The following is a 23081-nucleotide window of genomic DNA, read 5'->3' as shown; positions in this document are numbered from 1 at the left end:
TCCTGAGTGACGATAGTTATGCGCCTTTGCCTGTAGCAGTCTGACATGGTTTAATTTTGGCAGCTTTCAAAGACTGTATTTGCTTGGACTATTAACAGGTGTTTTGTCTTTCTTACTCTGTTGTCACAATTTGATTCTTATTTGGGATAGAGTCAATTCATGTCACTGGACAGAGATACTCCATGGTATCACTGGCAACTCATTTAGCTCTTCTATCTGTTCTCCCATATGCAAAACACTAAAATGGACTAGATCCACTAGATGCTAAACCTAAATTTTAGAGACCCTAGCTATTAGGAGAATCAACTCCCCTGTCAGCAATGCTCTTACGTTCTTCAAACATTTGCAGAGTGGGAGCCTGAAAAGAGGATTTGCAAAAGCCTTACTTAGCAAGCAGCAAGTCCTAAAAGCACAGCCCCTTCTCCTAAAACAAATGTGCATATGGGTAGTTTGTCTCCTTTTGCTTCTTTTGCAATAGTAGTGAAAGTATGCTAGAGGTTCAAAGCTAAATCCCTCTTTTCCCTGAACAGGCTTAAGCCCTATGGAATATCCTAACAGAACAACCTGAAGCTGATGACTTTTAACTAATAGGCCACATTTACCAACTTCTTACAAATCTGCTCCTATAAATGTAGCCAGTTCTCAAAATGGTCAACAGCAAGTTCCCTACTGCCTTGGGACACCTAAAGCATATTTGGACTGCCGATAACTAAAGAGTTCAGCAGCATTTTAGGGAGCAGACAGACAGATGAACCATCCAACTGTGGACTCAGGCTTAAAGCTACAGCAGGTATGCTGGAAGGCTTGGACTTTGCCTTACAAAACATGGTAAATAGCATTTGACATTTCACTGCATGGGACTTCAAAACTAGCATACACAGAGTGAGTAGGAACAGTTCTTCCTTAGATGGTCATTGAAGGAATAGGTGACACCCTGAGAGATTTACACCACTAAAGACAGAAAAGGTAGAACTGTAAAAAGACCACAGAAGGTGGTGTTATTTTTCCTCTAGGGCATGTTAAAACATTTTTTTTTGCAAACACTGAGATAGGGATCTGACTTTCTGAGTACTATTTTTGTCACTTAGCCACTTATAACCAGCAATAAATCTTACGCTGCTGATTTTGTTGAGGATTGGTGTCATACAAAGGAATTCAGCTGACTACCATTGTCAATTTGTCCCTATAATAGAGTAAAACTTGTTTAGTCAGTAAACAGATATGTCCCAAAGGGTGGAAGACTAGATCTATTGGGCAAGAATTTCAAGAAGGCACTGTTTCCACACACTTGCTTTTGAAGTCACAATCACACTTTTTTTCCTATGTAAAAAGGGCTGTTATGCTTATTTAAGATTTTCTTTGTTACCTTTGTTTAGAGACCACCCTAAACGTCATTAAATCACATAAGCTAAAGATCAGTTTTTATAAAGCTTATAGATTAAAAAAACTGAAGAGAAGCACCTTGCCTATAGCCAAGAGGAAACTAAAAGCTTAGATCATCACATTACCTGGTGCCCAGTTCCGAGCTTATTGAAATCACTGTTTACAAAATTGCTGTTTACAGTAACAGAACTTAGCACAAGCTCCTTATGGATCACTAGAAACACACTTCTCATGTTTGGTCTGTTGTCCAAACCTATTTTAAATCCCGTAAAAAAGCCAAAACATCTTTGTTGTGCCACTTATAAAAAGTAGGCAATGAATAATCTATAAATGAAGAAATCATATTTATTTTAGGTAATTTAGAGTTTTGAACTGTTGTTTTGCAAGGCTTTGTAACTTCATGATCCAGCTCGTACCCACATATAATCCCAGTAGCAACCAAACTCATTGTCACACTTACTTCTTTTATCTTCTAGCAAAGTAAACTGCTCAAGGAGATGATGTGATATTTTTTTTTTTGATGGTGGTGCTGCAGTTAAGCAGATCCTAATCTATTTTGAAGATGAAGTAGTCCTAAGATATAAATAATCAGTGCCTCTCCCAAACAGATTTCACCAATTCCTTCAGGAAACTCACAAGCTCAATGTGGTTCACTGTAAAGCATGAGTGATAATGCCCAATTTGACTTTTCAAAATATTCATGTGTGTGCGTGTTTCTCTCAGGTTCGAGGATTTTTACTCAGTAGACTGTAAAAGCATAATCCAGTTATGGGGTTTGGGTGGATATTCAGAGCAGACCTTCCCTCAAGTTGGGAGTTGTTCAGCATCAGGGCCCTGACTCAGAATGTCACTGAGAGTGATCTCGTTCAAAGCCATGCAAGTGACTCACATATTTACTTCTCTGATTCGTCTTCCTTTAAAGTTAAAATATTGGGCCACTTTTCTGACATCAGTTCACTGCCATCCAGCTATCAGCTGAAAGTCAACACAGTAAAATGTTAACCTTTCCTCCCTGAGGTCCCGCCACCTCAGCAAATGACACTTCCACAGTCTCTGTTGTTCTGCCCAGCAGCCACATCTCAGGTCTGCTGGAACCATAGTTTGGCCACAACCTCACATGCCATTCCATGGGGCATCCCCACCATCCAGCTCCCCAGCTCCATCCCTGCAGCCACAGCTCAGTCATCAGGGACACCCTCCCTGCTGTAGCATCTCTTGCCTGGGTGTGATAAACAGCATCCTGTCTCCTCAAAGGGCCAGCGAGTGTGGCAAGGTGGCTGTATCCATCTCCAGCACAGTGTGGAAGCTCACCTTCCTCAGGGGCCATGAGGCTGGCCTGCGCCTTCCCCAGTACAGCTCCTCACTGCCTAGTTCTCCATCCCCCCTCTCATACATGTAGGATATACACAGAGGAGAGGGTTGGAATACCTCTCCTATGAGAGAATTTGAATCGTTTGGCCTGGAAAGGAGAAGGCTTTGGGGTGACCTTATTGTGGGGCCTTTAAATACCTGAAGAGAATTTATAGAAAAGGTAGGGTAAGACTGTTGACAGGAGCACGTAGAGACAAAACAAGGGGAAATAGTTTCAAATTCAAAGAGTGTAGGTTTAGATTAGATACAGGGGGGTGGGGGTGGGAGTCTTTACCACGGGGGTGGTGAGGCACTGGAACACATTGCCCACGGAAATTGTGGATGCTCCATCCCCGACGTGGGACGGCCAGGCTGGATGGAGCTCTGATCAGTCTTGGCTGAGTGAAAGGTGTCACTGCCCATGGCAGGGGGCTTGGAATTACATGATATTTAAGGTCCTTTTGAACTACAACCATTCCATAAATCCCTGATTCATGCCGTGAGAACTGCTGCTCTATCTGAAACGCTGCTCGCCCACCTTCTCGAATGTTTTTCATTTTTTTTCCTGTGTGCTTGACGCCATGGGGGCAGGGTGAGGCCTCATGTGCCAAAACGCACACAGCCCTATCTCTGAGCGGCTGCCTTGCCCAGGCCCGGCACGGCCCCGCCGAGCGCAGGGCTGCAGCCGGGCGCTGAGCGAGCGCCGAACAATGCCCCGCTCGCAGCGGGGCCTTGTGGGTAGGGGAGGCGGCCTGCGCGGGGCCGGGGAGCGGGAGGCCGGATCGGGCCGGGCCGGGGGTGGGCGGAACGCGGAGAGAGCGGCGAGGGAAAGCCAAGCCGGCGGGGATCGCGGCTCCCGCCCCAGCAGCCGGCGAGCGCTGCAGAAGGAGCCGCACTCTGAGCCCGACCCCGCCGCAGCCGCTCCCCCTTCGCTCTCCGCCTCCCCCCGCCCTCGGAGCGATGTCCCAGCGGAGCGGGCAGTGAGGCGGCGGCCGCTGAGGGACGCCCTGAGCGGGGAGAGGCGGGGGCACGGCGGGAAGCGCTCCGTCCCTCCCTTCCAGCAATCTCCCCTCCCTCTCCCCGCGCCCGGGCGGAGCAGCGGCCGTTTTCCCTCGCCCTTCATGCCCGGGCGGCGGCCACCGGCGGCGCTGCCCTCCGCTCCCGCCTCGCCGCCCCCGCCCTTCCCGGGCTCGCTGCCGCGCTAGGCCCGCCGGGCGGCCCCGCGCAGTGCCCTCCGCGGGCCGGCACTAGGCGGGCCGGAGGATGAGCCAGCAGCCGGCGGGGAAGATGTCGGCGGCTCCCCTGGCGGCCGAGGCGCTGGAGCCGGCGGCGGGGATGCTCGAGGGCCGCCAGAGGAAGCTGGAGTCCATGATCCGCGACCCGCGCTCCCCGGTCAACGTGGAGAGCCTGCTGGTGAGGGGCGGCCGCGCCCGGGGGGAGCGCTCGGCGGGGGAACAAAGGGAGCGCTGCCCTCGCCTCGGGCGAGCGGGAGGGAACGGGAAGGAAGGAAAGGGCTCCCGCGTCCTGAAAGTGCTTTCCTGGGGGAGGACGAAGGATCGTCTCCACGCCCCCGGCCGGGCCACCGGCAGCAGGGAGGTGGCGGGAGCGGCCCTCGCCCCCAGGGCTGTATTGAGCGAGGAGACGGGCACGGCGCTGTGAGAGGAGAGCAAGCGCTCACCGATTAGCTACATCTTATTTGGGGGAAAGTGAGAAACGTCCCTGGCGCGATTCGATCCAGGGCGAGGAAGGTGCCTTGTTTTCCCTCCCAGCATCGTTCACACCGTTCGCTTTTGCGCCTCGTAATCACAGTGTGTCCGTCCCCGAAGTACCTGCCTTTGTGTGCGGTGCCGGGCACCCATCGCTCATCCCCTGTGAAACGTGCCCTGGTGAAGCTGAGGTTGCTGTGTGATGTGGAAATAATTCAGGAAAAGGGGACACGCCTAAGGGAGAAATGTAGCTGAGGGGTCCAGTAGGGTCACATTTTTTTTTCACTGGGTCAAATTGATTCGTCTGTGTCCTCTTTCAAATATTATTTTTCCATGTGAGTGTATGAAATACCGTTCACTTCAGTGAGTAATCTGTGCCCTCGGGAAGAAGTGTGGAAGAGGTTAGATTTCTCCATTTAACGATCTGAAAGGGAGATTATTATCGTTATTGCTATCAATGTTGTTATAATTATAAATATTATATTTATTAGTATTTTAACTGAACTTTAGGGTCCCCAAAACTTATATTTCCAGTCTACCACAAGATTTCCAATGTGTCCCAGTTATGAGGAGCAGAAAAAGGGGGAGTACATCCTAGTCCTTCCAAGAGCTGCACTTACACTGTGTCTTTTTTTGTGCTTTCAAATGACTCAGTTCTGTTTGGCCAAAACTACGGGAACTGACTGAACAGAATGTATGCCTGTGCTGTGTGGAGAATATAGGAATTTCCTATAACATCTGAAAAATGTTCTTCCTGAGGCTGTGGTGCTGTGTTACTCCTCAGATGTTCAGAGGCATAATGACACCCATAGTCAATGGAGGGGAGTGGGAAATAGTGTTACATATCTGACTGGATTCAGATAAGTTTTTGCTTAGGCCATAGCAAAGAGAGCTGCCTCTGGGCTTCGCTCCCAGCATTTTCACTTTGGTATTTTGCTAGGAAAACTTTGACCTGTGGCCAAAAATGAACAGTTAAAAATAGTACAGTCGTTCTGAAAAATGCATCGGGTTAATACTTAACCCCAGTAGACTTTTTCACACTCTGCTTTTATACTCAACAGCATGATTCTTTTATTCTCTCACCTCCCGTGCCTTGGACATAGATTGAATGCACTAAAATATGTTTATGTTTCTGAAGAGAAATCCTAGCTACAAAATTGAGACTGGGCTGCTTAGAACTTGATTTGTTTGTTTGTTTGTTTTATATGCTAGCAATGTAGACTGCTTCGTGTAATACATTGAGAAAACAAACCATGGGAGAGTGTTAGCTGGGTTGTAAATGCATAGTTTTTATAGTAAAGGTCATCACTGTTCTCTGCACTCTGTAAGTATTGTTTAAAAAGCTAGCAGCAAGTAAAATATAATGCTAATCAATCAAATTTCCTAGCTTGTGCAGTCTACATATCGATGTATGAAATAACGATCTATTTATTATTCTTATTTAGGAAATTTGCTACAGATTTCCTGTAAAAGCATTTTATTTTGGTCTCTGGTATTGTTGCTTTACACAGCTTGACATTAATTTTGCATTGGTGTGCTGCTAAATAGTCTGAGTATGAAAACATCATATTCATATTGAAAAATACACTTGTTTACTGAACAGTTCACTTTCAGTGTAAATTATCAAAGGTGGAAATGTGTTTTCAGTTAAAAGTAGAAATACAGCAACATGAACTGAGAGTTAGGGAAAGCATCTTAAAAAGACTAGCTGGAATGCCACTATTTCATCCTCCAAAAATAACATAACCAAAACTAAAAATGTGGAATGGAATTCAAAATGGAATTCATTTCCTTACAGTGTAAAAAGTCATAAACAGCTGCTATTCTGTATTTTGTGTGCATGCTTTATTTTAGGGAAGCCGTAAAAAGCGAAAAAGTAGCTGTTAATCTATAACACATGGTGTAAATTTGAAAGACGTGAGAAGCTGAGGTAATAAGCTGTCTTTCTCTAGATAGCAATTCCAGTGTCATCAAGAGATATTTTATTCAGTGGCTCTAAATGAAAAGACTTTCTTTGTGTACCTTCCTGACCACAGGATGGCTGACCACATCCATCTGTTTCTTCAGCAAGAGAATCTATGAAGCCAAATACATTGATTGATTATGTTTCTCCCATCCCCCTTCTGGTCTCAAGAGAGACTGATATATTTTCTATCAGTAATTTTTGCTATCTTGTGTGCCTTAACACTTGTTATTAATGTCTGTGTTGAGCATAATTGTTTGTGTTTGATTAAAGCATATCTTAAAAAAAGACCTATGCATTCTTAGTTCAGAGACATTACAAGATGGAGACCTCTGCATTTAGTTTGTTGTCACAGACAGTTATGAAGGCAAAAAAAAAAATCCCAGAAAGCAATCAACCGACCAAAATATTTGGCATGGTTAATAACACTCTTTTTTTGCTGAATTAAAAAAAAATCATGAAGGACTTCCTACTCATTAGCATAGATCAGATGCACAGCCAGCACTTGGTGGGGTTCTTCTGGTTTTGGTCTGATGAAGAGATGAAAAGAGGAATGATAGAACTGTGTACTCGGTGCCATGGTAGGTGTCAGCAAAGACATCCACAAAGGGAAGTGGTTATTGCAACCTCATTGAGGCATTGACCGAGTGCTCCTTCTCTCATTGTACCTTGTTGAAAGCCTGTTGTTAAGTTGCCTATGGTAAGATAAAAAAATTTTGATATTGTCACAGCTTTATATGGTACAGTGTTACTTTTTGGGCATGTAACAGTGCATTAGTGGTTATAGAAACCTGTTTTTGTGTTGCATTTCTGTGACACATTTAGATCATGCAGATTACTTTGTAAAGCTAACATATATTTATTATTTGCTTTTCTGCCAGTTGTGTCATCCACTAATTTAATGAAGTGACATTTTTATGTGTACTGCATGTACACATGGATGATAGCACTTAATGGCATTTGACCTTTGGTGATCTATAAGAAACCCTTCTATAAATACATTCCTACCGAATAGTTCCGAGTTGACAGCTGAATTTAAGGAGAGCTTAACAGTGCTCAAATACATTTGGGCATTTATGATTTTGCATAGAAGCCCTATCTACAGTATGAACTGAGTTATCTTTGATAGTATTTAATACATATTATCTAGGGGTGCGTTGGCGAATGGCATCTGGTCTAAAACAAGAGCAGATAGGTCACTGTAGGCTGTGTAAAACTAATCCAGACCTCCGCTTCCTTGCCATGTGTAATTGTATCACTTCAGCACATGCTGAACTCAACTTTTGAGTTGTGTGCTGGTGGTGAGCAGCTCTGGTAAATTTTACCATCCTCTTCCTGCAGTGCTTTGTCTGGGCTGAAGCTGCTTTAGTGCAGTTGTCCGGAGAAAGGCACTGGTGTTTGCCTTTTGACTCACTTGATCAGTGCAAGCCTCAGGATTTTAGTGTTAAGCTTGAAGTTTGACATTACACTGGAGGTGTAAAATGTTGAGTGTATTCTGCTTGTTCTGCTATGGTTGTGTCAGCTTTTGAAAGAAGGAGCTCTTAAAACTGTTAATTAGGCAGTGCAGCAGTGAAACTGTGAGCGCAGTGCTGGGCTATGCTGGAATGGAAGCATGGTGGGCTGAGAAATGGAGAGATGATTAGCAGGAGAGTGCTCAAGTGTCTCAGAATACACATGCCGTAGAACCGAAGAAACCCAAACCCACAACCAAAACGGAACTAATTTGCCATTTCTTTCTTTTCTTTGAATAAAGCTGAGAGGTAAACTGTATATTTGAATATATATATATATATTTTCACATATTTAAACTGTGTATTAAATATATATATATTTATTCAAACACTAGTTTGAACATGAATAGAAGTTCATCTACATGGATCATTGCCATCAAGACCCTGGAATTTTACTCTTAATGAAAAGTGGATTGGAGATACAGCTGTGACTCCTATGCTTTTAATAGGGGCATCTGTCCATAAAGATCTCATCAACTGAGTAGATGCTAACCTTGTACCAAGAGTGTTAATTGAGCAGATCACAAGGCTGAGCTCTGTTAATTCAGGGTCTACAGGTCATTATGGCTGATACAAGGTATCGCTTAGCAGGATTTTAGCCTTAGGAACTTTCCAAGTATTTCATATTTAATATGAAACTTGTTTCACTTTCCTGAATTTATTGCCACACATAATTTTGAATCAGTAAGAACAGTCTGTTGTGTTAATTTGAGCCAGCAAGTACTGGGAAGAGATACAAATGTAGCAGTTAGCAGGATCTGATCTAAAATTCATTGCCTTCTAAGTAATTGGAAGACCAGATGATTCTCTGTTCTTGGAGAAATAACCTTTTCTTATTTGTTGTATTTCCTGTGCTGTTATTTCTCTCTTAGTTTCTAAATATTTCTATAAATGTTCTATTTTTGATCTGTAATTTTAGAGCATCTACTGCAGAGTTAAAAATTATGATCCTTAAGGAAACAGAATTGTCTTTTGTTCATTGTTCCCCTCTGATGGATTTATATATAGCAGTATAGTTAGCTGGAAAAAGATAGTTCTATTTTTCTGACAGTTTTATGTGTTTTTATATTCTGTTTTTTTCTACACTAGGATTAAAGTGTTTCACTTCTGGTTTGAGAAAGCAAAAAGGACATTTTGCTCAGCTTCAGGCCTTTTTACTGCTGCACGAGATGCATGGAGATTTTGTGCGTGTGTATTCACAAGAGGCATGTTCACTCCCGATATTTCATCTCTGTTGATCAGATTGCAGAATGTGTCATTAGTATACTTCAATTGTTCAATCTTTGTAACAATTTAAGAGAAACATAAATGCACCTACACTGTCAAATCAGCAGAGGATTTTTTTTCCTGCTTTATATGTGCAGGAATAAAAATTCAGGAACTGTTCACTTTTCCAAATATTAGTAGTCTCAGTTTCAGTTGGAATGTGTGCAAATGTTCATTAGAAGCTGTTTTTTAAAGTACATTTTCAATTCTAACTAATGGCAGAGCAGTGCCAAAGCATTTGACTCGTTGTCTTGTAATGCAATCCATAACAAAAGCTGCCTAATTTAAAAAGAAGGAAAAATGCTACCTCAGTAGCCAATCCCCACAGCAATCAGTTGATGATTTCTTGCCAGTATTTGATCTACAGAATATGACTGGAATTGTATCAGTGTCACAGAGGAGTTGACTTTGGATTTAAAGATGAAAATGATTGAAATTTCATAATAAAATTTTTCACAATGAAAGATATAAAAAATTAAATCTGTGTATTTTTATAACTCATAAGCATAAGGGGGGCTGTTGGGGGGAAGAATGCTATATTGTTTCCAAGGTTTCTTCTAAACTGTTACTCTGAAAAGCAGTGAATGTTTCTGGTAACAAATTTATTAAAAATACTTTTTTTCTTGGTATATCCCATTGATTAAGAACAAGAATATGATGTTTATATTGGCAGACTTGGCTAGTAATAAACTTATTTTAATGAGCTGTTAGCAATGTAAACACAAGGTTGAATGTAGTGCTCAGTTCCCCAGCCACACCTACTGTGTGTGACGCTCCTGCAGCAGTGCAGTGTCCAAGCAGCCCCATGTTGCCCGGAGAGCACCCCTGTGCCTGGCCCTGCACCACAGCTGCCTGAGTGCAGGTGGAGCATCACCTGCATCCTTCACTGGCAACATTATGTTCATTACCTACTAACAGAGTTTTAAGACTTTGTGCTTAAGTCAGTGATTGGGCCCCTACTGTGCAAAGGAGTTGGAATATTTGGAAGATTGTGATTTTGTGAATTTTGTTCAGATTTCATTATGTTGGATAGTCTCAGTCTGTAGCAGGTGCTTTATGTGGTATGGACTTAGCTTTTTTTCTGTGTTTGTCTGCTACTGTTACAGCTATTGAGAGAGGGGCCTTATTTGTCTGTGAGGTATGGAGTTTTGTTGTTGGATGGACATGTATTTCTTCAGTGTCATGTGACACATGCCTCCTTTTCAGTCTCTCCTTCATTTGTTCTAGGGTGCAGAAGTTGGTAGACATGAGAAGAAAAACAGTCTGGATGCCACATACAGTGGGGTTTTGATTATGTTTGTCTTTAATTTTAGTTTACAGTTCATGTAGAACGACTTACCTAAGTCATATCTTTTGCAAAAAGTAGCCAGTCACATACTTTGTGTTTTCTGTGTGCCCAGATGGAGACTAATGATGTGTTATTAGTGTTCAGCATTGTTACTTTAATTCCATAGTCATTTCATCATTCTGTTTTTTTTTTAAGATAGTGTTGTTCAGATGGTACAGAGAATAAAAAAAAATGGTATGCAGGAGGGTCGAACCCTAATGTACTGCTATCACTGTATGGCTTCAGACAAATCTTTCTTCATTTCCAGCTATATGAAATGGCGATGATGAAGTTTTATTTTTAAGATGTACTGAAGAATAATTTAATATTTAGAATAGACTTATGTGATTAAAAAATATGATCACAAAAAAGCTATGCCCAAGTGTTTAGTTCCAATCCTTAAGGATTCACCTAATCAGGTGATTGCTCTATTGCCTTTTGACTGTTCTAAATCATGGGTACTGACTTTATTAGTCTGTATTTAAAGTACAGAATTACAGGATCCTACATGGAGCAAGATAAAGCTTGGATGACTCATCCAAACACAAGAATTTTCTCATACTTTTCTTCAGGAGAAAATGAAGAGGAGGTCACATTCAGGCATGAAAGTAGGCTTGAACATCTATGAAAGAAGAAAAGTTAAGCTTTAGCAAATACTGCTATTTTTTTTTTAATTTCAAAACACATAATGTTGACTGTTACTGTCACCAAATAAATAAACAACTAGAAGAAAAAATGCGTGAGTTCCACACTTTCTTCCAATTGCTATTTAAAGTTTAACTAAAATCTTGATTACTATTTAAAGGCTGTAACGCATCATTGTTCTTTGTCCACATCTCTGCTATTATAGGTAGTCGTCCAAAGTCTATAGCTTAATTGTTGATTAAATATCAAACATAGTTCTCTCAACAGTATAAATTTGCCCTAGTATAGAATACATAGGAGGATCTTCAGGTGTTCTTTGGGAATTTGTTTTTATTGAATGAGCCCTGAATTTGGAAATCTGATTGCATTTGTTGCTACTGTACAACTTGATTGACCCTCTTTGTTTTTTTGTTTGAAATGAAGAGTGCTGCATTCATTAATTCACAGTACTGTGTATGTGAATATTTTTAAAGATATTATGCTCTAGAAACAGTAATAGCACAGGTGTTGGTTGAGGGGTACACAAACGTTTGGCCTGCCTATGCTATGAAAATGTTCTATTTCATACAGAAAATAGTTTTAAACTGGTTTTCCTTGTGGTTTCTGAAACTAGTTTATTCTAGGCTGTTTTCAGTTTAGTGCTGATTATATTAAGTGCAAGATTAAGGAGACAAGCCTTGTCATTTGTTGCATGTTTAGGACACAGATTTTTATTTGTAAATGACTTTTAGAACCATCTGTTATATAGGGAAGGCTATATTATAATAGTCTTATAAAATGTGCAGCTAAAGTCATTGGAAGCAAGCTGCAGTAAATAGATAAAAGATCTTACGGGGTTACTTAATATTGGTTGCACCCCTTCTTGCACAATTTTATAACTGTGCTTGGCTTCTGAATTAGGGGGTTTTTGTGGGATTTTAAACTTTTGTGATAAAATAACCATGAAGTCTCTCAAATTAGGAGTAGAATTATTCCTTCTAACAGTTAAGGAAAATGGCAAAGAGTGGGAAATGATACCATGTTGGAAGGGAGTTGGGAGTTGGTTTAGGGAGTAATGAAAACCTTTCCGATGCCAGGGGTATGCATACATGTTCTGTTTCCGTTAGGGAACATCTCAGGACCTCCTTCTCCAACAGTAAAAGTTAGCCCAATTATTAAACTATAGTTTTTTTTCTTGGCCTGTTCAATTTAATGACCTTTTTAGGGTGTATAAACCTGGATTATAAAATACGCCCCCTCCCCCCTTTTATTTTATGTTCTTTTATACAAAAAGTGACTGGGAACTGCTTGAATTACTCATCTGGCAAGGAGGTACAGACAATTTATTACTGTATTGCAGCTGCTGCTATTAATTTAAACATTATTCTCTGTTAATTTTATTTCTCTGTGAGTACAAAATAATAATTCTGTTAAACTTAAGACTTGTATCCATGCTGGTATTGCAAGTACCTGAACTGAGCTATAGATCTGATAGGGAAAGCTGAAAATAGGTGTACTTTCAAAAAAAAAAAATCCTATTACTAAATTGTTAAGTTTTGTAAAGCCATTTTTAAAAATTGCTTTCAAGTTAATTTTTCAGTATTAGTTTAATTACCTGGAACATGCTTCTTTTTTTATTGTATTTTTAAGTTATTTTCCTTATTCCCCACTCATTATCTTTCCAGACCTGAAGGATTTGTCTTGACTTTGCAAATGTGGCATTATTGCCAGTGAGGGTGGGAAGCAGCAGAACTCCACTGTCAGAATTCTGCTGGTAAAACCTGAATGTAACAGAAAATGAGGCAGCCTGAACATTGTTTTGTATGCATGTAGTGTTCTGTGTCAGGAATATTTTAAGCTTGTATTAAACGATAAATAGTAAATACAATAATGTAAGCTACATCTCCTGAAAAAATATTATGTTGTCAATTCCTTTTAATCATAGATATCTAGCTAGTTCTCTGTTTTAGAAATTATTTCTGCTGGGATTATGAAGAAAACCTCTAAATATGGACACTATGATGAAGAATGGTTCATGTGCGTAGAAGCCTGAAACAGTAGCACCATGAGGTGTGAATCATTTCATCTATTTTAATGGTTGGCTGCCTCTGAAGAAAGGCAATTTAAGTGTCAAAATAAACTATTTCAGTGCTCTCATTTTTTTAGAAGAAATAACAGTATTTGTTCCTACGTGTGCCTTGCAGTGTTTCTCAAGTGCCAGAAGTCCCAAATGTCCCCTCTCTACCTGTGAAAACATCTTTGGCAAATTTTGACAGATATAAAGTGGAAAATGTACCTTAAAAATGCTGTAAGGTATGACGTTGTTCACTATTTAAAAAGCTCTTGGCTTTATTTTATATGACTCTACTGCAGAACTTCACTGAACCAGAAAATCAGAGACAGCACTGAGCCTAACTGTGGAGCTTATTTTTATGTTTTCTACATAGAATGGACTGTTTTGGTTATGCCATATTGCTGAAAGAATGTTTGGTATAGGTTGGGTAAAAGTACATATGGTGATATGGTATTCATGTTTTGAAATCACACTGTCTAAATTTATGAGGGAAGATGTACACTGTGTCTTACAGACAAATGGGAATTAATAAAATTGCAGTATACTTGCAATACAAATTCTTCTTTGTTAAATCAAAACCAAGTGAATGTACACTGAAGTTATTTCTATTTTATCAGTGTTTTACATCAAATGGATGCTGAATGTCACAGGGGAGAGGAATGGCTGTTTTGCCTTTTTGGAGTATGCAGGAGGCAGACTAAAGAAAAGTCTTAGGCACATTTTATTCCAAGGCAGAACTTTTTAGTTCTATTTTGATTTCAAGCTTATTTTCTAGAGTTTATCAGAAGAGGCTGCCAAGTAATTTGACTCCTTTCTTGGCACACAGGAATTGTTCTTGGGTTTATACACAGACTAAATTTCTGAATTGTGGAATCTGTATTGGTTTTACTGCCATTGTGCCTTGATTTTTTTTCTCATGTGTGAAATCTTAGCACTGTTGCATCAGTTGTCCTCTAAAATGGAAGTGGAGGAGAAACAAATGTGCTTGAAGTATTTATGCCATAGGGTCACTGATGCTGAAAGCACATATGGATTGTGAAAGAAGCATAACATTTTATCTTCTTTGTGTTTGATTGCATGTAAAAAAAAAAAATAATGAAACAGTCATTATTGTGGCAAAATATCTCTGTCACCTGTCATTTTGTATCTACTAAAAGTAACTCAGAAGGTGTTAGGGCTCTCCCCTGTAACTGGTGTTGGTATAGCTCTGTCCCTAGTGAGAAGTTCCTGGCCCAAGGTTGTCCAAAAGCATCACCGTGGTTACAGCAATGGGACTGGAGGCCTCAAACAGAGGTTCAGTTGCTGCTGTTGTTTCACAAAAGGATTCACAGAATACTCTTTCAACACAGAATATTCTGTGTATCCTTCTGTGAATCTGTGATTTAAGTCAAAACCAGCAGAATAATCAGCGATTTAGGCTTAAAATGAACCTTGCCAGTGCTCAGAGTGAATGATGGTTTCCAAGGCCACATCTGTAGCAGCAGGTGAAGCAAGAGCAGCACTGATTATCTCGTGTTATTCCAGAATTATTTCTGAAAATGCTGGTCTTTGAGTAAATGAACATATCCCTACTCAATCAATGTTTTTGTATGTCTGAACTCCCTTTGATGGTGAGGTATATGTAGCTAGTTGCATGCACATTTTCTGAGTAGGGTAATAAGGAATGACAAGGAACTCAGATAATTTAGGGACCCAGTTTTGTCTAGAATGGTGTGAAACACCAGGGTCATGCTCTTACCTACTCAATGTGCAGTAAAGCTGTTAAATTGTTTTTTGTTGATACAAGGACTTTGGATCCCCGGATTTAAATTCTGCTTTAGTAGAGAGTTAGTAGTGATCTCTGCTTGCTGTTGGGTAGTGCCACGCTGTTGTGGCTGTCCTGTTTCTGGTTAGGTCATGGTTGCGTGCTGTTCACCTGCCTATATTCATATAGGATATGTTCCGAAATACTCTTACAAGAGACCTGTGTTAATATGTTTTCTTCCCCACAATCTTTAGCCAAGTGCATACACTTCTTCTGACCTTAATGGTCTTGATGCACGAGTTTTTCTTTCAAATGTAAAAAATGTGATTCCCTGAGGAAGCAGCTGATGCAGATGGCTCTTGTGGGGATTAATCTGATCAGGTCTTAGGCAAATATTTTCTTGCCTTTCCATATAAGAATCATTTATTGCCAAAGCTGAAGGAAAATTTTGGAAACATCTCGTTATTGTCTGTGGGAAAACTGTTTTCCACTTACAAAACCATGAGGAAATAGAAATCTATTTTCTATTTTGCTTTGCTTTCCCAAGTAATTTAGGGTATTTGCTTAGCCCTGAATTTCTTGTCATATTTTTATTTAAAAGTTGTGGGGTTTTTTAATTCTTTGTATTTCAACGATATACTTGTCCAAAGAAAGGGAAAATTATTATGGTGGAATAAACACAAGTTAAATAAACTGAAAAATAATGTTCTATTTTAAAAATCTCTTTTTGCTACCATAATCTCATCTGATATTTTTAATAACAGTTTGTAAACAAATTCTGATAGAGTTTTAGTTTAGCTGTCTCAGTGAAGGAAGTCCTGCGTATCTTCTGTTAAATAACAAGGTGAAAAGGCGGGATTTCATTGCCTGCATATATGAAGATACCACTACCTTGTAGAGCTATTATCAATTAGAAAGAATATTTTGTATCTGGTTCAAGTTTTACAGTGCCCAGGAGCCTTTGCTTGTAATAACTTTACTTTGAAAGGGCTGTGAAATAGTCCTACCATTTTGAAGATACAGCATACTGCATTGTCACATTGAGACCAAACTTCCTGAGGATGTGGGTTCCTTTGTGACTATCTCTATGAGCCATAGACAAAGATGTTAGAATGTCTGTGGGGGATGAGGGAAGCCTAAAAATGCTTTAGGATGCTGTATCTGTTTCTGAACTACTTCTAAGAAGCAGAAAGAGATGAGATTTTGCAGACATAAACTTAGTAAAAATATGTGAGTTCCATGCTTGGGTCAGATAACTCTGGTCTGTAATGTGGAAGTAAATGCAGCAGTAATTAAGCCAAGCTAATATTCTCAGGTAGTCTGTAATACTCTGAAGGAAGATACAACAGAGAGGATGGCCCTGTTATTTCGGAAAAGGTGGGCACAACAGAAGACGGATGTGTTCTCAGATATATATATGAAATAATTGTTATTAATGGCAGCAACTTACTTTTTTTGCCTTAGGACTAGAACATTTAGAAGAGGAATAGACATGGGCTATTCTTTTGGTCATCTTGATAATTGGAATAAGGTTTTCTGGGTTTTTCTTTATGGTCTAGATTTTTTTTTTAAAGTTTTGTATATTTTTTTGTATTTGTTTAAGGGATTCCATCATTAAGGGTAGTACCAACCAAATCTTTATATATTTAAAAAAATACATCTGTCTTGGAAGAATTTGTAAATGAACCAATAAAATTGTAGTGTTAGATGAAGATACCAACCAGCTTTTAATGTTAGAACAAGAAATGTTCAGAAATCTGAAGAACAGAGATGTTTTCCAGTATGAGAAACTAAGCCTTAGTGATCTCAGAAACCCCTGTTTTTCTCCTTTAGTAACTATATGAATCAATTTAAAAACACATGGCTAAGACAAATAGTTTCACTATCAGAAGCAGTAGCTCCACCCAGTTCCCTGAGGCACCACCTTGGTGGTGGCAGAATATTTGTGCTGGTGTGTTGTGAATTGCCTTGAGTACCTAACCTGGATTAAAATTAGCCTGAATCATTTTCTCAGCTAATCCTGGCAGATTTGCCGAATGATCACCAACAAGTGATTAACAAATTTAACAAGGACAAGTGCTGGATTCTGTACTTGGATGATGCAACCCCAGTTCCATGTATAGACAGGGGAATGAGGTGCTAGAGAGCAGTGCCATGGAAAGGTACCTGGGGGTCCTGGTCAGTGGCAAGTTGAACAGGAGCCAGCAGTGCCCTGGCAGCCAGGAGGGCCAACCCTGTCCTGGGGGCATCAGGCCCAGCATCACCAGCCAGGCCAGGGAGGGGATTGTCCTGCTCTGCTCTGGGCTGGGGCAGCCTCACCTCCAGTGCTGGGGCAGTTTGGGTGTCACAGTGTAAGAAGGACATTAAACCATGGGAGAGTGTCCAAAGGAGGATAACAAAGGTGGTGAAGGGTCCTGAGGGGAAGCCGTGTGAGGAGTGGCTGAGGTCACTTGGTCTGTTCAGCCTGGAGGAGACTGAGGGGAGACCTCACTGCAGTTACAGCTTCCTCCTGAGGGGAAGAGGAGCAGACACCAATCTTTTCACTCAAGGCCAGTGAAAGATTTAAGGAAGCAGCATGAAGCTGAGTCAGGGGAGGTTAAGGAAAAGGTTCTTCCCCCAGAGAGTGGCTGGGCACTGGAACAGGCTTGCCAGGGAAGTGGTCACAGCACCTGCCTGACAGAGGTCAAGGAGAATTTGAACAATCCTCTCAGGCACATGGTGGATTTTTTGAGGTGTCCTTTGCAGGGCCAGGAGTTGGACTCAGTGATCCTTGTGGGTCTCTTCCAACTCAGCATGCTCTATGAGTCTACAAACTATAACAATAACATAAAAATCTCCAAACAACTCACAGTCCTGAATCTCTCCAAAGGAAATAAAAAAATCTACAGCATATCTCCTTTCTTCAGAGAGCTATTTTCCAAGTGGGTGGTGCGTTTATTGATTAAAATATGCAGCCTACTTTTTCTTAACGCAGGCCATCATCTGCATGTCCTACCACAGTGTTGGTAATGAAACTTCAAAGAGTGTGGGGCCAAGAAAGAAATTTTGTATACTGCTCTGCAAATACTGTAGCTTCTTTCAGATTGCAGAGAACTTCAGCTAGAATATGCTAATATAAATTTAGGAGAAAAGAGAATGAGAATAAAAGAATGAAATAAATTCTGCTATCACATTCAGGGGTAATATCACAATGTCTTACTAGTCTGTGTACAGAGAAAATTGTAGAAACTGGAAAGGTTTTCTTTTCCAAAAAAACTAGTGAAAAGTCAATTCCTATTAGTACTTGCCTGTGTTTGAATTCAAGTAATTTGAACAGATTTTTTATCCTTTAGTCTATTGCTTTAATCTGTTCTTTTAGGAAAAAGCAGGAATCTGTGAGTAAACATGGTTGTTTTAAAGATAAATACTGGCTCATGTTTTCGTCTGGAAACAGTGGAATCCATCAACGTAAGAAATGCCAAAATCACTCATTTCAGTCGTTAGCTGCCAGTGATTAGCTAAAAGTTGTTTTTAGTGCCATGTTATTATTGCTCCATCTTCAATGTGTAAGTTCTGTTACACCGGCACAAAGCAGACTGATACCACTGCAGCCTGCTTTGATACCTGGCTGAAATAAATGATATAAATAGTTATTTGACCTTACACTTACACAGCTTTCTGATTTTATACTCTTTCATCAGGGCAACATCATCAGCTGCATCAGTAGTGTTAGTATTGAGACAAGGTTGTTTAAAGAAAAAAGGTTTTTGATGGAGAGGTGGGTATATTTGTAATAGACAAAATTATTCTGAAGGTTCAGAAAATACATATTTAATTTACAGTTGGTAAAAGAAAGAAGTATTTTTAATGATGGGTACCATTTACAAATTAAGGAAATAGCTGATTATTGATGTATCATTTTCAGTACCGATTACAAAATTCTTCCAGAATTACAGAGCAGTTTGACTTGTAAGGGACTTAAAATCACGTAGTTTCAACCCCACTGCCATGGGCAGGGACATTTTCCGCTAAACCAGATTGATAAAAGCCCCATCCAAACTGACCTGGAACTTTTCCAGAGATGAGGCATCCACAACCTCTCTGGACAACCAATGTCTCAACTTTCTCACGGTAAAGAATTTCTCCTTATGTCAATTATAAATCTACCATCTCTGAATTTAAAAATGTTACCCTTTGTCCTGTCTACAGGTCTTTGTCCTGTCACTACAGGTGCTGCTAAAAGATCTCAGTCTTTCCAGTTATCCCCCTTTAAGTATTAAAAGGTCACAGTAAGGTCTCCTTGAAGCCTCTTCTCCAGGCTGAACAAAACCAATTCTCTAAGTCTTTCCTCATAGCTGAGGTGTTCCATCCCTCTGATGATCTCGGTGGCCTCCTCTGGACTCACTCCAACCATGTCCTTCCTGTGCTGGGACCCCAGGGCTGGATGCAGCACTGCAGGTGGGGTCTCACCAGGGCAGAGCAGAGGGGCAGAATCCCCTCCCTCACCTGCTGCCCACGCTGCTTTGGGTGCAGCCCAGGGCACATTTGGCTTTCTCACCTGCAAGGGCACATGGCTGGGTCATGTCCAGCCTCTCACCCACAGCACCCCGAAGTTCTTCTGTTCTCAATTCCTTCAGCCCCAGGTCTGCCTGGATTGCCCCAGCCCATGTCCTTGACTTGGCACTTGGCCTTGTTTAACTTCATAAGGTTTGCATGAAGAAGCAGGCCAGTAGTTGTACTGCAGTACCTGGAATTGGTATTCTTGATTTTTTGCCTGAAAATGTTAGAAAACTGTGTCAAATGCAATTTATGGAGAGAACAACCACTTGCAGTGTCACCACAATCAGTTTTACATTCAATTTGTTTCCGATTTGTAGCTTGATATTAAACAATTCAGAGCTCTGTTTTGGTAACAAAACAGATTGAGGGTTGTAAAATAATTTTTTTTTTCACCATTAGAGTGCAGGAACCACGACAGGATGAGTTTCTGTAGATACTGAATCTCCTGGTCAGATAAGCTAAAGGCAGTTTTCTTCCAGAGAGGTGGGAATCCCAGGGAATAGCATTGGCCAAATATTTTCATATAATTTCCTTTTTTTGACAGCACTAATGTCAAAAATCAAATGCAGCTCATCAAAATCTGTATTGTTATACTTGTTCAGATGTTGTCAAAACACGAATATATCATCCCTTCAGAGAAAAAAAAGATAGAAATTTCTCTGTCGTAGTGGGAAGCTTCTTTGGCTGTTTGAATTCTTTCCCCCTAGATAAACAGATTAGATAACCAGACATGGATTTTTAAAATTATTACTTAAGAAATCATGAAAGCGAAATGGATCCTAGAGAGATGGATTTCTGGAAGTCTTTTGAAAGACACTTTGGGGTAGGGGGAGTGTTTTTCAGAAATATTTTTAGGAGTGCGGTTTTGCAAGCCCTTACTTGCGTGTTTAGTGTAAAACATTTTAGTAAATACAATTAAGTGGGTAGGACTACTTATAGGCCCAGAATTAGACATAAGGTTGTTTCAGTCCACAGGGCTGTGGATTGGGTGGTTGTTGCCAGGACTGTATAATTTTTCCTTGTCATCTCTTTGATATGTAAGATACTTGTTGTACCCACTTCATTCTAATCTCTCTTCTCATCTTAGAGCAACATGGAGCCATTTCAGCTGAGGCTAACAAACGAAGTCTATTTCCTAATAAAAATATGCTCTGTTTAAGTGGATTCCTGACATCTAAGAGCTAATGTTTGAATGTGTGTTCTGTTAGTGTGTAGTTCTGTGAGCTTAGTCATTACTGCTTTGAAGCCAAGCTTTTTACTTTATGTGAAACTTAGTAATGCATTCAGTAATACATTCAACTCATTTCTGTGGAATTCTGCCCCTTTCTCAGGTATTTCATTGTGTTGTTGGAGTGAGTTTTTCATGCTTTATGGAGAAATAATTGGAGGAAGAGGAAAGAGCAGATGTCCCAGTTCCAGTGATGATTTTATTTTTTTCAGACTCCAGATGTTTTTTTCTGTTACTAGAATATCCAGGTGAAACTTGAAGCATAACTGGAATATTTGCCACTGTAATGAAAATCACAGAATTAAAATTACTGATTTATCGCATCTTTAAGTATGAACAGGTAGATAGAACCTTTTTATTATTATTCTAAAAGACAATGTCTGAAAAACACTGAATGTTTTGGTGTCACACTGTAAGAAGGACATTAAACTATGGGAGAGTGTCCAAAGGAGGATCATGCTGGCAGCTTTTCTTTGAGATCATTGGTTGGAATCTACAATGTTTTCTGTTGCATATATATCTATATCTATATCTATGTATATGTATATCTGTGTGTGTGTGTCTGTAATTGTAAGACAGTATTTCTTTCCTGAAAGTGAGTTTTAGCCAGGGATTTGTTTCAGGTGCCTTACTTGAGTAGTTGCAAAAATGTGTTACTCTTCATTTCTGCTGTGATTATCTAAGTGTTTATCTTCTGAGTTTTCAACTGTTTTGACAAACATGTATATGTAACACTGGAAATAATAGTAAGTATTTTTCAATATTTTTAGTGAGGAAATATATATACTACCTGTCTTTTCTTTCCCCTTAATGTTCCAGTAAGTTTAATCAGGCGATATTGGCTGACAGATGTTTTCTCATATTTATCTCATTTTCCCAAGTGTTTAATGAAATTTACTTTGATTTTATATACACTCTGCTCATCTTGGTACAAGCTGCACTACCTTTACTAGGCTAGTCTTTGAAAAGCAGTCTTGATCCAAACTGTCAAAAAATAACTGGCTATCATATTTTTCTCCCCTTTTTGTCCAAATGCACACAGGTCATCTTAAAAAGAATAAATATATATCAAAATTTTGTGATAAATGGCAGCATTTCCTAAGCACTAATTTTGTAAGTGATTATGGTAACTTCTTTACTGTTTGTAGAAGAAACTTTCTACAACAAACTTCAGATGTTATTGAAAGAACACACTTCAGTGTCATGAAATGCATTTAAAAAATGAGTTTGATAAAATGAAGAAAACTACAGTCTGTCTCAGACCTGCAGCACTGGCTGCCCCCAGAGCTGCAAGCTCTCTTTGTGTTTGAATTTGGGGAGTTACATTCACTTCCCCCTAGATTATTGTGCCAGTTTCCTCTGCTGTAATATTTGGAGACAAATCCTGTAGCATTTAACTAGGAAAGAGGCAGCTTGTGCTGGAAAAGATGGTGAGCTTTTCTGTGGTCCTTAATTCTGTGGAATTTTATTGCCTAATTTTGGATCAGTGTCACAAAATCTTAGGCTTCCAAACAGAGATGATAAAACTCATCTCTGTTTTGCAAATCTTCTTTGCTCAAGAGGAATGTAATTATACACCACAGTCTTCAGGTGAGAGATTTCATTGGTGTGGTGGCACTGTAAGGCCCAGCTGATGAACTCTGTATTCCTCAGTGAATGCTGAGATGGATTTGTAAAGTCTGAATCTACTACAGGAGCCAAAGGCAAATGTTTTGAGACTGCTGGTCTGGCTGTGGAGTAACACTGCAGTGTTTGGTATAGCAGGACTAGGCTCCAGAAATCTTCATGTCCATAAAATTGTATGGCAGCACTCCAGCAAGATTTAAGATAAGTAGAATAAGTAAGGCTTATCTCCAGTATGGGATAGGAAGTTGAGGAGGAAAAACATTTTTCAGATTTTTGCAGGGTGGGTTTTTTTTTTTAAGGGTAGGGAGGAAAGAGATTTTCAAGTTGACAGTGCGGATACATGAAATTCAGGATAAACATTCTTTCAAACTGCTTGATATAAATCCAAACAACAGTTTTATGAGCAAGGTCATGACCATTGTCTTAAATAGAACGAGAAAGGAAAATTACTTGAAGAGGTGATGTTACTGTTTCTCTGTAGAGGACAATAGTTAGCAATCAATCTTTTCCCAAAATATGTCCTTACTGATATAGCTCTGTGTGTTTACAGCTAAAGGGGAGGGACCCTTGTGCTCTATGTCAATATGATTTTCTTAAAAATGATCTTCCACCTTTTCACTCTCTCTATGGCTCTATTTCCTAAGCAAAAGAAGGTACTATTTGCATGTGTGAAGAGCTTTTTATATAGTTATATAAATATTCACTGTTTTGACATTTTGACTTTCTTTTTATGTTTGGCA

The 23081-nt window shown here is 40.0% G+C and overlaps 1 protein-coding gene across 5 annotated transcripts in view; it reads left to right on the top strand.

Moving 5' to 3' along the window:
- The first annotated feature begins 3974 nt into the window (after nucleotides 1-3974).
- ROCK2 (Rho associated coiled-coil containing protein kinase 2) overlaps nucleotides 3975-23081 on the top strand; it is a 94064-nt gene continuing 74957 nt past the window's right edge. For all 5 annotated transcript variants that reach the window (XM_005521857.3, XM_014251442.2, XM_014251444.2 and 2 more), the window contains exon 1: nucleotides 3975-4146. In XM_005521857.3, coding sequence (XP_005521914.2) covers nucleotides 3997-4146 — 150 coding nt within the window. In that variant the 5' untranslated portion in view covers nucleotides 3975-3996. The remainder of the gene's footprint in view (nucleotides 4147-23081) is intronic.

The sequence above is a fragment of the Pseudopodoces humilis genome, chromosome 3, assembly GCF_049639895.1.
Source record: "Pseudopodoces humilis isolate 2021_Gansu_Grassland_sample_001 chromosome 3, ASM4963989v1, whole genome shotgun sequence".
Lineage (NCBI taxonomy): Eukaryota > Metazoa > Chordata > Aves > Passeriformes > Paridae > Pseudopodoces > Pseudopodoces humilis.
This window is presented reverse-complemented; position numbering and strand designations above follow the sequence as displayed.